Genomic DNA, 13,766 nt, shown 5'->3' with positions numbered 1-13,766 from the left:
ACTGATGGGGCTGAGAAGGCAAGTTTGGGACTAAGGCTTGGGGTTCTGAGAGAAGATAGCTCCATCTTGCTAGGTAGTTGCTTGGTAGGGGTTGGTAGTCAAGGTCTCACTAAAGGGCACTTCCTCTCTCTCTCTCTCTCTCTCTCTCTCTCCCTCCCTCCCCCCTCACCGTTTCTTCAGATGGAGGTGATTGTCGGGGACTTTGGGATCGTGGTGGTCCCCCGGGACGCAGCCGACACAGACCGAATCATGAATCACTCCTCAATACTCCGCAAATACAAAGTGAGTCCCCCATTCTCCCTGCTGGTGTAGTAATGTGATGTGGCCCTTCTCTGAGAAGCCTGCGGGCTGGAGAAGTGAGGATACAAAAGGAGTTTAGTGTGAGAGACTGGCTACCTACTGTCTCTGCTTTGTCCCCAGAACAACATCATGGTGGTAAAGGATGACATCAACCATCCCATGTCTGTCGTCAGCTCAACCAAGAGCAGGTACGTTTGACAAACGACCAGAGAGACCTTGGTCAGACTGGCTTACAAGTTCCCATACAACTCTCCTCAGTCCAGGCTGACCGTTAGGTTGGCTGACACCTGCTGCCCCAGTATGCAGCCTTCTTTTTAGAGCTCATTTATTTGTCCCCAGTCATTGACTTTTAAAAGGGCGACAGGCCATTTATTAGTTTTAGCTGGTTTGAAGAAGGAAAAGGAGGTTTTTAGTTTGGACTCTAGTTTGAGGTACGCATGGTATTTGTAAGGGTTTAGGTTAAGCTGCCATAACAAAAAGACCCCCAATAGTTAGCGTTTTAAATAAGAGAAATGTTTATATCCCTCTAACTGAAGTCAGAAGAAACTGAATCTCTGTTCTTTTCAATGTGAAGCTTCCCTCTCAGGGTCCACAGCTGCTACAGTGACTCTTCTCAGCCAGTGGGAAAGGGCAAGGGGCTTTGTCCTTAAGAAGCTGACCCGAAGTTGCACATATCCCTTCCCCTTCATCCCCTTGGCTCAGCTTCAGTCCTGTGGCCATGCCTAGCCTCCAGGGAGGCTGGGAGTAGACTTTGTAACTTGTAACTGGGAGTAGACTTTGTAACTGGCAGCCCTGTGTCCAACTAAATCTTGGGAGGTTGTAGTACTAAGCAGAAGAAAGAATGGATACTAGGGGCCAGTTAACAGTCTTCACCACAACCCCCAAGTGGGAATGTCCAGTGGAATAATAAGATGTGTGGAATATAGAGGTCTGGAAGTGTAATAAAACTGAAAGCCATGAGTACCTAAGTGTAAATTAAAGTTCAGGGCTGTGGCTACGCTCACAGGGAGAGTCAGCAAGAAGAGAAGAAGGCTATGGGGAATACTTAAAACACATTAACATTTAAAAGAAGGCTGAGGGGGCTTCCCTGGTGGCGCAGTGGTTGAGAGGCCGCCTGCCCATACAGGGGACACGGGTTCGTGCCCTGGTCCGGGAGGATCCCACATGTCGCAGAGGGGCGGGGCCGGTGAGCCATGGCTGCTGAGCCTGCGCATCCGGAGCCTGTGCTCCGCAGCGGGAGAGGCTACAGCAGCGAGAGGCCCGCGTACCGCAAAAAAAAAAAAAGGCTGAGGAGTAAATTAGAAGTTTGGGATTAAGATATACACACTACTATGTATAAAATAGATAACCAACAAGGATCTACTGTATAGCACAGGGAACTATACTAAATATTTTGTAATAGCCTACAAAGGAAAAGAACCTGAAAAAGAATAGATAGATAGATATGTATGACTGAATCACTTCACTCTACACCTGAAGCTAACACAACATTGTAAATCAACTATACTTCAATTTTTAAAAAGTAATAAAAAAAAAAAATAAAAGAGACGAAGAAGCAGTCAGAAACCACCAGCATTGGTGGCCCTGGAACAAAGGCAGCAGAGGGTACAAAGATGGAGAGTCCTGTCAATTGTCATCTGTGTCGCATGTTTCAGAGAAATCAAATGAGCCCAGGATTTTAAAAGATCCACTGGACTTCTTCCCTGGAAGGTGATTATGTAGACACTTGAAATAGTAGCATCAACTGTGAGGTGAGAGCAGAAACCCAGTGACAACAACCAGTGAGGGGAAAGGGGAAGGCTGTGGTTCCAGCCACGGCTGCACAATAGAATTACCGTGAGAACTTACACAGCACAGATTCCCGTGTCCCATTGAGTCCCACTGAATCAGAATTTCTGGGTGTTGGGCCTGGCTATCTGCTTCCTGGGTGATTCTCGTGAAGCTGGGATTGGCATTTGGAAACCACAGTTATAGACCACTTTTTCAAGAAGGCTCCCTGTAAACTGTGCAGGGAGGCACTTGGGAACCTAGCTTGCTGGAAGGTCAGGACACTATGCATTGAAAAGGCACTGAGCCAGCCTCTGGGGAGATCTCACAACGCAGAGCACAGATGCCTTTTAGAATCTAGATATGCGGAGGAGTATATGAGTTCTTACAAATAGCTCCTTGGGGCCTGACATCCCCAAGACCATCATGCGCATAGAAAATGGGGAGCAGCCAGACCAAGTCTGGAGCAAAACCATGCGGAAACCAGACTGTATGACCAGACCCCTTCTGTACTTGGTAGTCCACCCGCCCCCCAGGGCTGGTGAGAAGGGCCTCAGAGAAGGGCAACTTCTTCTCTATCAGGGCTTCCATAGGAAGGAAAAGAAGGGGTCAATCATAAGGTTCATTTTCATGAGACCATGGTGTAGAGAAACACAAAGAAATGAAATAAGAATAGCTAACACTTGCATTGAAATGCCTACTGTGTGCTTGGGCTTTTCTAAGTGCTTTGTGTAATGACTCATTTAATCATTTTAATAACTGAGATCGGCCCAAATACTACCCCCATTTTATAAACGAGAAAATGGAAGAATAGATGGGCTTAAACAACTTGCCCAAGGTTCCTCAGTTAGGAAGTGGCAGAGTTAGGATGGGGGAGGAATGATGGGGGCAGGAGGGCTTTTCCTGTTAGGGATGTCGTGTATTTAGCCTAAGCAAAGACTGGTAATGGGGTGTTGGGTAAACCCTTTCCCCGAAAGGGAATGGGCTGGCCTGTCCTCTGGCCTTGCTTCAGGAAAGGATGTCATCTGATTACTGTCTCTTCTCATCCAGGTTGGCCCTGCAGCATGGGGACGGCCATGTCGTGGATTACCTGTCCCAGCCGGTCATCGACTACATTCTGAAGAGCCAGCTGTACATCAACACCTCGGGCTAGCAGCCCCAGGGCCCTCTGCTCCAGTCTCCCCTCGTCCTCCACCAACACACTGGCCCCTGCAGCCTCTGTCCGTCCCATTTCTCTCCTGCCTCTCTGTTCCTCCATCTCATCTTGACTGTTGTCCCCACTTGCTGACTCAACCCCCCCACAGTGTGGAGGACCTGCAGAGAACCACGGCATACCCCACTCCGCAGTCATCTTCGGACAAACTTTCCTCTAGTCTCCGGGTTGGGGGTGGGTGAGGGGGTAGGGATAGGGGAAGTGCGGTCCTCGGAGATGCGCGGGTGTCCGTCTCCCAGCATGCTCTGGGGAGGTGGCTCCGGCCCTCGCCTTCCCAGCATGCCCTTTACCACAAAGGGCTATTTTTCTTTCTTTCTTTCTTTTCTTTCGTTTTTTTATGTTTTGTGTCGTTGTTGTTCACTCCTCAGAGAACTTGGATCCAATCAGTGTCCGTGGTTCTTTATGTTTGTAGTCTTGTTGCATTCCTGTGGTATTCCTTCCATTTTGATAGGATACCGCAACCAGCCTCAGCTCTCAGAAGGTGCGTGTGGGCTACACCCGGTGAACGAGGCCGAGCCACCTCCACTTTCCCAACACCCTCACCCACCTACCCGCTTTTTCCCCTCTGCTGCCCACACACACCGCAGTCTGGGGTCGAGATTGAGACATTCATGTTCTGAAACCTGGGATGCAAGTCTGGGAATAGTAGGGTTTCTCAGAAGGATTTCAGCCCATTTCCCTAGTTTCAGAAGACCACGTTCCTGATGGGCCTGTGATCACACAGAGCCAGTCCCTTCTCCTTTCTTGGTGGCATCTGTGCGGTTCCTTATTTGGGCTGTAACTTGTGACAGAATGTGGGTTGTTCTCTGCCAGCCCGGGCATTACCAAGGGACCTTCAGATCACCATCAAAGTCCTTGGAGGCCATACTCAGCCGCATTCTTGCATTTGAGAAGAATTACGCATTCTTGCATTTGAGAAGAATTACCTACGCAAGGCCAAATCCTAATAATGCAGTCATTTCTGAAATAAAATATGCTAGGAATTCACTCAACCATAGAGATATTTGCTCACTGGAATTACTTATTGCCTGTTTGGCTGGGAAATGCTTCTGTCATAATGTAAGTCCAGGATGACCTAGGAGAAAGCAGTCAGTTTCCCTGATGGGAACCGGTGATTCTCACCCACTCTAGCTTGGTAACACAGGCGGCGCCTGAGGTTAGTTCCTTTTAGAGAAGCAGAGCCTCAGCCTTGTTCCTGGGTTAGGATTACATCTTGTGCTGAGCCCAGCAGCCACAGTCATCGCCTCCTGGTGAGCGTGGGCTCCCAGAACAGAGATCTCGGGGGAGTGTCAAGAGCCGCTAAAGTGTTTCACCCCTTTTCTCCCTAATTTCCCACCTTCCTCTGCTGCCCTGGAAATAGTTTTGACAGACTCTGTTCTAGTTGTTCAGGCCTCGTTCACGACCTGCTTAAAGAACCAAAAGGAAATTACCGTCTTGTACTCTGTGTCCCTCATCTAGTCTCTGGCTCTTGGGTTTTTGGTTCTTTGAGGAATGGTCCCTGAACGGTAGGATAATTTTTTCAAAATCTAGTACCAACCCTGGCCCAGAAGGGGCCAGGTAGGATCTGACACCAGAAACAATGTTCTTCACCACACATTTCACATCTGTAACATCCTTCAATAGCCTCCAGGGAAAGAAACTAAATTCAACAGAAGAATAGCAAGGTGGGGTGGGGGAGGTGCTGTTCCTCTTGCATTATGGAAATAATCTCCAAAGGACAGAAGTGAGATCCTATTCTCAGGTCTCAGTGTTTGGATAAGGATCATGGAATCATAAACTGGAAAGATCTTTAGAGATTTGTTGATCCAACCTTTCCTTTAAAGGATGAGGGAGCAGAGATCCACTGGATTAAATGGCTGGTCCAAGGTCACACAGCAAGTGTAGAGTCTGGCAAAAGGCTAGCGTCTCCCTGACCCCTTAGGTCATCACACCACATAGTCTCTGATCCTCTGGTTTCCCATGATACTGACCAGGTAAGATGTAGTTTTCAGCCTTTACCTGGCGTCTTTCTCTTATGTTTGTCTCAGGTGCTCCCTGTATATGGCTTTGTGTTTGCTAGTCCTGGGGGAGGGTGTGATGGTGAGGAAGGCCATAGCTAGGTTTCCCTTAGAAACCAATAGCTGGAGATGGCAACGGCTTGGAGGAAATCTGAATCCAAGAAAGGATTGCTTTGTGGAAGACAAAGACCCAGAAAGTGCTCAAGATTGCATTAGTGCTGGAGAGAGAGTGACAGAAGTATCTTTGTCTAGGCAAGACAGTTGCAAGCCAGGAAACGAAACAAAGGAAATCAGGGAGCTGGATTCCCTGGGGGAACATGCATTTTCAAGGATATGGAGTTTATGGATAGAGTTTATTCTGAAGATCCACGTGAGCAGATCTGAGAAAGACCAGCTGTCTTTTGTCTCTTTGGCCCACTTTTCCTTTGCTGGGCTCTGTGGTCAAGCCCCATTTAGTCCACGACCCATGAGAGGAAACAGGGCTGGCTCTCGGCATTCAGTGGGGGAGGGGGGGAGGGGGAAGCAGAAGGCATGCTTGTAGGGAGAGTGAGATGAGCTGAAGAAAAGAATGGGAGCATAGAAGTAGATTTCTAGGAATGAAATGGGGCAGATTCTATCTTGATGAATCATAAGGATCATGTTAAAATAGCTTTTCTTTAATACCAGGAAAAGTGACTCCCCTTTTGGATGGAATTGTCCATTTCCTGCCCTGCCCCATTCTTCACTTGCTAGGGGGAGGTCAGAGCCCCTCTCTCAGTCCAGGGCAGGACACGATGACTGTGACCCAGCCAAGGCCAACACCAGAGAGATGATTCAGAGTTTGAAGTAGTGCCCCAGGTGCCAACAGGATGACCTCGAGACCCCAACTGCCACTCGGGTCCTGCTCCTTCCCAAAAAGGCCAACCCAAAGGCTCAGAGATCGTGAGAAGGGCATGGGCTAGAAAGATTGTGTCAAGAGGAGTCTGGAGCCTCATTTCCTGCCTACCAATAAAAAGGTCCCTCCCACTTTTATGAAAGTGGCTGATAAGTAAGAACAGGCAGGAGGGAAACCCTTTGTGTCAATGACTCTCTTCTCAAGGAATGGCCCTTTGGGGGCAGGGGTCTGTGCTGCTAGCTGGTACCTCATTTGCCACCCCGCTTCCCTAACCCCAGGCAGCCTCTGGGGCCATCTTGCTTTCACTTTCCTTGAATGTACATGGGAACAGGGGAGGAAAGTCTCTTACTGAAGTGCCTGAAACCCAGAACTAGAGCTTCTAGAGACGCTGTTCTTCCTGTCCCGGCTTGGCCAACCTTCCCCCAACGTTCCCTAGTCTCATGCTTCAGCTTCTCAGAAAGAATAAAAGAACATGATGTTGTAATTAAATTGAAAGCAAGACTCCATAACCAAACTACAGCAAAAGGCAGAGAATTACAGGGAGAAATGACTTGTATTTTAATAGCCCAAATCTATTCCCCCAAACAGACTCTCTCTCTCTCTCTCTCTCTCTCTAGAGGACTAAGAGAGAGAAGCATGTTATATTTTATTCATCAAAAGAGTAATGCAAAAATAAATCAGTAGAATATGAAAAGCTCAGGATCTCTCCCAAGGCTACGGCAGGAAAGCGGGCAGGTGAGATGGGAAGGATGGAAACAGGGATCGATTTTGTAGTTCATCCAATTTGGACACCTTAGGAATAGCATCGTGGTAAAGATGATGAACGTGCTCTGTCCACTTCATTTGGTCTGCGCCTTCCTATAGCTGCCCAGTAAACGCGATTCTTCACGTGGTTTCTTTGTTGTGTATGTTTGGAATGTCCTATTAGCCTGTAACAGTCAGTTAGGAATGAGTTACACTCTTTCCCTCCGCCTTCAGTCTAGGTCTGGGGCCCAGACCTCAGCTTGATCCAAGCAGTCTCAAGGATTGGCATGGGGAGGGGGAAGCTTTTTTGAATCACTTTTTGGTCCCTGAATCTGCCATTTTGAGAATAAGATTTGCTTTGGAAATCAACACATTAATAAAAACTACATTCAAGTTGCAACACCATCTCACAGTGAAATATTTTGAGTAAAATTTTGTTGCTAGAATAGTCACAGACAAGAGTTTTATCGGCAAAATGTTTCAATTACGTTAATAAATAAGATGATGCTACTAGTCTTGTGTCTTGGCCTAGAATCTTCTCTGTGATTTGCAGAAATAACCACTTTTTCTTCACAGTCTTACTTGACAGAAGCCAACAGTTGTTAAGCACGCTCTTAGAGCAGGAGATTCTCTGGCTGATATAGCTGATGCAGCATGTGTAATATGAAAGTATATACAACCACACCCATAAGCAGGGAAGAATAATTAGCAAATTTGTCAATTGTGCCTAAGTTTTCTCAGTTTTTTTAAAAAATCAAATCTTAGGTTCTACCTAATCTGCATAGTCTGGTCTTGGTTAGCTTTGGATCCTTAATGAAATTAGTGCTTTATGACTTAAAAATGTATTTGTGAAAATTAAAAACTTGGATAACTTGCTTCTTGACATAAAAAATCTCAAGTAAGACAGAAATTGTTAAACTCACAATTGGTTTTGTTTGGTAAAGTAAACAAGCAAAAACCGAATAAGTTAATTGTTCGATCCTGCTGTGACTGTTAGTTTGTATTTAATTTTTAGTCGTGACATACATTATGCATGGGTTTAGGTGTAAATAGTGATAGTCCTTAGCTAATATCAGTCATGATTCAGTAGGTCAGATAACAATTCCCCATTCGGCCACCTCATTTAAGGCTCAGCTACTCATTTGTCAGATGAGTTGTGTGAGGTTTTTAAAAATTATTTTGGTTCTTAGTATCTTTTTCTGTTTAAGACTGAGACTAGTCAGCTTTGTGTGTATCCATGTGGGTTTGTTGGCATATCACGATGGCGCTTGATGTGCCTTATAAATTGATGGCTTGTATTTATGTTTGCTATTTTACTCGCAAAGCTAAACACTTTTTTCCTTCTCTCCTGAGACTACGTAAAGATGTGCTCTTGTTTAAAATTGGGTATAAACACTGGTTTATTTTGCTTACTTATACTAACTTATAAAATACATACACTACCTATGAATTAACATACATGTACATAGCACATTTTTTCCCTTATGACCCATAAGTAAGCTTCAGATCTTGGAATTTCCTGGAAAGTTCCATGTAGCCCATAGTATAAGGAAAGCAGAGAGAGAGAAAAAAAAATCTAATCTCTGCTTTCCAGGTGGGAAAATTGAACCACAGCAAGAATCCACAACATTCCCATGACCATATAAAACATTAAAAAAAGAAAGAGAAACATATTCCTGGTCCTTGAGACTTGGTCCAAACATTGGACATTACTGAATATCATCTCACCCTTTTGTCCAGCCTCCTAAGAGTACTGAAAAAAAGGAATCACATCCTGGGATCAGATCAGAAATACATCTGCTAAAGAAATTAAAGATGATACAAACAGATGGAGAGAAATACCACGTTCTTGGATTGGAAGAATCAACAGTGTGAAAATGACTATACTACCCAAAGCAATCTACAGATTCAATGCAATCCCTATCAAACCACCAATGGCATTTTTCACAGAACTAGAACAAAAAATTGCACAATTTGTATGGAAACACAAAAGACCCAGAATAGCCAAAGCAATCTTAAGAAAAATGGAGCTGGAGGAATCAGGCTCCTGGACTTCAGACTATACTACAAAGCTACAGTAATCAAGACAGTATGGTACTGGCACAAAAGCAGAAATATAGGAACAGGATAGAAGGCCCAGAGATAAACCCATACACATATTGTCACCTTATCTTTGATAAAGATGGCAAGGGTATACAATGGAGAAAAGACAGCCTCTTCAATAATTGGTGCTGGGAAAACTGGAGAGCTACATGTAAAAGAATGAAATTAGAACACTTCCTAACACCATACACAAAAACAAACTCAAAATGGATTAAAGGCCTAAATATAAGGCCAGACACTATAAAACTCTTAGAGGAAAACGTAGGAAGAGCACTCTTTGACATAAATCACAGCAAGATCCTTTTTGACCCACCTCCTAGAGAAATGGAAGTAAAACAAAAACTAACAAATGCGACCTAATGAAAGTTAAAACCTTTTGCACAGCAAAGGAAACCATAAACAAGATGAAAAGACAACACTCAGAATGGGAGAAAATATTTGCAAATGAAGCAACTGACAAAAGATTAATCTCCAAATTATACAAGCAGCTTGTTCAGCTCAATATCAAAAAAACAAACAACCCAATCCAAAAATGAGCAGAAGACCTAAATAGACATTTCTCCAAAGAAGATATACAGATTGCTAACAAACACATGAAAAGATGCTCAACATCACTAATCATTAGAGAAATGCAAATCAAAACTACAATGAGGCATCACCTCACATCAGTCAGAATAGCCATCATCAAAAAATCAACAAACAAAATGAATGCTGGAGAGGGTGTGGAGAAAAGGGAACCCCCTTGCACTGTTGGTAGGAATGTAAATTGATACAACCACTATGGAGAACAGTATGGAAGTTCCTTAAAAAACTACAAATAGAACTACCATATGACCCAGCAATCCCACTACTGGGCATATACGCTGAGAAAACCATAATTCAAAAAGGGACATGTACCACAATGTTCATTGCAGCACTATTTACAATAGCCAGGACATGGAAGCAACCTAAGTGTCCATCGACAGATGAACGGATAAAGAAGATGTGGCACATATATATAATGGAATATTACTCAGCCATAAAAAGAAACGAAATTGAGTTATTTGTAGCAAGGTGGATGGACCTAGAGACTGTCATACAGAGTGAAGTAAGTCAGAAAGAGAAAAACAAATACCGTATGCTAACACATATGTATGGAATCTAAAAAAATAAAAAAGGTTCTGATGAACCTAGGGGCAGGACAGGAATAAAGACATAGACAGAGAATGAACTTGAGGACATGGGGAGGGGGATGGGTAAGCTGGGTGAAGTGAGAGAGTAACACTGACATGTATACACTACCAAATGTAAAATCGATAGCTAGTGGGAAACAGCTGCATAGCACAGGGAGATCAGCTCTGTGCTTTGCGACCACGTAGAGGGGTGGGATAAGGAGGGTGGCAGGGAGATGCAAGAGGGAGGGGGTATGGGGATATACGTATGCACATAGCTGGTTCACTTTGTTATATACAGCAGAAACTAACACACCACTGTAAAGAAATTATACTCCAATAAAGGTGTTAAAAAAAATGAAAGAAATACATCTGCTAAGATGTTACAGTCTGTGGGCAGTTTCATTTCTACCCACCTCTCCAAACAGAGATCCCCATGAGCCAAAGTAGATAATGATATGTGTGATAGCTTACCAGTGGCACAGTTAATCAGGCAACTCTCAGAGGAGAAGCACAAGAGAGTTGCCACTACAAATGATAAACACTGATAGAAACAGGAAGGAAAGTACCCTTAACTTGGCAGGTTCAGCTCAGGACTGGTAACAGAGTCTAAGTCCTGGGTAGGCTATTCTAAGTCACACACCCCTTCTTTCTTCTTAGGGACAGTCTGCCACATCCTCAGAAATGAGGGAATCATTATTATACTAAGAGAGTCACATGAGCCACTTTTCCACTCCCCATCCCTACTTGGGGATCGTTTCCTGTTTGTCAGGGAAGACATTTTTATGACTTCCTTAACAGTCTAACCCACTGATGAATCCTTTTATGATTACATGCATCTTGGTTATTAACTAATGGGATCCCCCACCAAGTTCTCTAAAGTCGCTACTACCTAATCCTACACTTGGCAGCAACAGATAGCCAGTGACTCATGATGCATGCTCCCCTTTCACAGTATAGAATTGTCAGAGAAGTGGCTTCCTGCCAAGGGACTGTATTTCATAGACCCCTTGCCAGTAAGATGTGGTCATAATAATACTGGGTTCTGGACCACAGAATGTGAGAGAAAGTGATGTGCAGCCCCTCCCAGGCCTGGCCCACAAAGACCTTCCATGTGTCTCCGTCTTCCATGTCTTTTTTCCCCTCCACTCCCTGGAATGGAGACGGTGCAGAGGGCAACCTGAGAAGTCACATGGTGGTAGGGCCTCTGGAAATGACTATGTGGAGGGCTACTGTGCCAACTTTCTCCACATCCAGTACGCCATGAGGGCAAGAAGAAAGTCTGTCGTGAGGGAGTTACACATATTTTTAGGTCTGTGTGAGATAGTAGTTAATGTAAGCGAATTTGTAACATATGTGACTGCGTATTCTAAGACAGGATTAAAAATGCACTTTCAGAGAAGGTAAAGCATAGTGATCAGATCGGTCAGAATTTGGGGGGGCGGGTCAGTGTAGGCAGAAGCAGAATCCTTTCCTCAGCCACTTGGGTAGATGGCCAATTCAGGATCTTAACTTATTAAATTTTAGTTTATTAAAACGCAGGATAATGTACCACAAACTATTGATTTTACCTTTATTTTAGAGCTGATGCAAAAGAAGACAAAAATATTATCACCCCCGCCCTGCTCAGGTTGTTCCAGAAATAAATCCTCCTTTATGCTTAGAAGACAGCACCTGTTAAATCTCACAAAGTGTGTGCATGGTTAGAAAGGGCAAAACAAGATGCTCAGAAAAAGGAATTAGAGATGTTAATTCTAGGGCTCATTGCTCTTTCTGAAGCATTCTTTGTTGTCATTGCTTTGGTACCTACACCTTAAGCTTAGAGTTTAACAAATTAGAAACTGGCCACGGGCAACTAAGAATTGTTCTTTATTTAAAAACATGTCCATGAAAAGCCAAGGAAATACAGAGGTGAGGCAGCACCAAAGCCTTCTGAGCCGAGGTTGGAAGTGCTTCTGGTTTTTCCAGAAATTCCCACTGGTGTTATGACTCAACCATGTGTCACAATCAGTGGAGGAAAGGGACAGAGTGACAGCTGAAATGCAAAGAAGTGTGCACAACCCAGAGCCGTTTCAGCTATTTACCGAAATCCAAGTCCCCCATGGGATGTCTTGCAACACATGTTCTGTTGAGAAAAAGAGGTTGCAACCATGGGGTTATTGCAATAAACACCACTTGTGATGAACAGGATTTGTAAGTTTACATTTTTTTCAAGGTTTGTTTTCCTCACTCTTCAATCAACTCTATGAGGACAGAGACTATGACACCACTGTACCCCAGCCCCCGGCACACAATAGGTACAATAAATATATGTTGTAAGGATAGATGGATGGAAGGATGGACTCTACCCAGCTCAAGTATAAGTAGGAACATCGTCTGGTATCAGAAGAGAGAACAAAACACACAGAAGCATATAATTTTTAGTGTTTGAAAAATGGCATTGAATTAGGACTAATAAATCTTGGATAACTGCACCTCTTTCAGTGCCCAAGCTACATTTTTACATCACTTTGAAACCCCAAAGTAAATACTTTCCCAATGTTTGCTTGGCTGGTAGGAAATGCTTTAATAAAAACGTAGTCTCTAAGTTGCCTGCCGTCATCAGGGGAAAGGAGGTCACTTCCAGGCCCAGAAGAAGTCGAAGGCAGGGTACCAATGCTCCAAAGGGGCCAGCCTTACAGCTCCTCCTCACTCCGTCACTGCTCACTTCTTCCAGTTTGAAAGTGGAGTATGTGTGTATGGACTGGGTGATAAGTGGGAAGAACTCTGATCAACAAGAACACGTTGGACACCATGAGGCAATAGTATTTTACTGACCACAGCATGACTGGAATTCACTCTCTGTTCTGACGTTAGGAAGAATTTTAGGCGTGGGCAAAGTCAAAAAATTTTCCCTTTGATCACATTACTCAAAGGATAAGCTGTCTACAACCCAGCAGCACTTGTCCATACTCCAGGACTCAGTTTCTGACTACTCTGAGACAAACACCTGCCTGTGTGGGTTGTCCTTCCATCCAGTCTACACTTTGGGGTTCAGGCCCTCGATGAGTCTCATACCCAGTGCCATTTGCCTCATTACCCTGAATCAGGAAGCAAAGAGCATCCCACTGATACAATAAGACATTTATCTGGCCAAGGTCTCAAGGACGGGACCAGGTTCAGTTGACCTGAGCGCACGCATTCAACAGGTTCAAATGTCCCCATCCCACCCCACCCACATGAGACGGCTCCTGCGCCTGAGGTCTCTATCCCAAGAACCTCAGTTGAGAAATCGCAAAGGCAGCTTCAGTGCTGCTCAAGAGCCTGGGTATTGTAGCAGCCTGGGGGCAGGTTGTCCCTAATGTTCTCCAGGTTCTTCACATCAGCCAGAATCCCATCTATGCTCGTCTCCAGTGAACGGAGGTGGCCCCTCTGACAGCTTGCCCTCTCTTCCAGCTTTGACATCAACGGCCGCAGCTGACTGTTGATCTGGGCCTTGGCTTGGAAAAGCTTCTGCTCCAATAAGACCAGCCCCTCTTCATCCATACTGCCAGGCTGGTCTGTTTTAGGAAACAAGAAAGGAGTTAACAGAGGAAAAAGCTGTGGTTAGATCTCCTTGAACATATGCAGGCCCTTCT

At 44.7% G+C, this 13,766-nt stretch overlaps 2 protein-coding genes across 2 annotated transcripts in view; one reads left to right on the top strand and one right to left on the bottom strand.

Moving 5' to 3' along the window:
- Positions 1 to 7,408, top strand: part of NMNAT2 (nicotinamide nucleotide adenylyltransferase 2) — a 196,197-nt gene extending 188,789 nt beyond the window's left edge. The window contains exons 11-13 of the mRNA XM_067728884.1: positions 181 to 282; positions 421 to 488; positions 3,118 to 7,408. Of these exons, the coding sequence (XP_067584985.1) occupies positions 181 to 282; positions 421 to 488; positions 3,118 to 3,220 (273 nt within the window). The 3' untranslated portion in view covers positions 3,221 to 7,408. The remainder of the gene's footprint in view (positions 1 to 180; positions 283 to 420; positions 489 to 3,117) is intronic.
- Positions 7,409 to 12,004: 4,596 nt separating this feature from the next.
- LAMC2 (laminin subunit gamma 2) overlaps positions 12,005 to 13,766 on the bottom strand; it is a 62,028-nt gene continuing 60,266 nt past the window's right edge. The window contains exon 23 of the mRNA XM_067728866.1: positions 12,005 to 13,688. Coding sequence (XP_067584967.1) covers positions 13,435 to 13,688 — 254 coding nt within the window. The 3' untranslated portion in view covers positions 12,005 to 13,434. The remainder of the gene's footprint in view (positions 13,689 to 13,766) is intronic.

This window comes from Pseudorca crassidens, chromosome 2 (assembly GCF_039906515.1).
Source record: "Pseudorca crassidens isolate mPseCra1 chromosome 2, mPseCra1.hap1, whole genome shotgun sequence".
Lineage (NCBI taxonomy): Eukaryota > Metazoa > Chordata > Mammalia > Artiodactyla > Delphinidae > Pseudorca > Pseudorca crassidens.
This window is presented reverse-complemented; position numbering and strand designations above follow the sequence as displayed.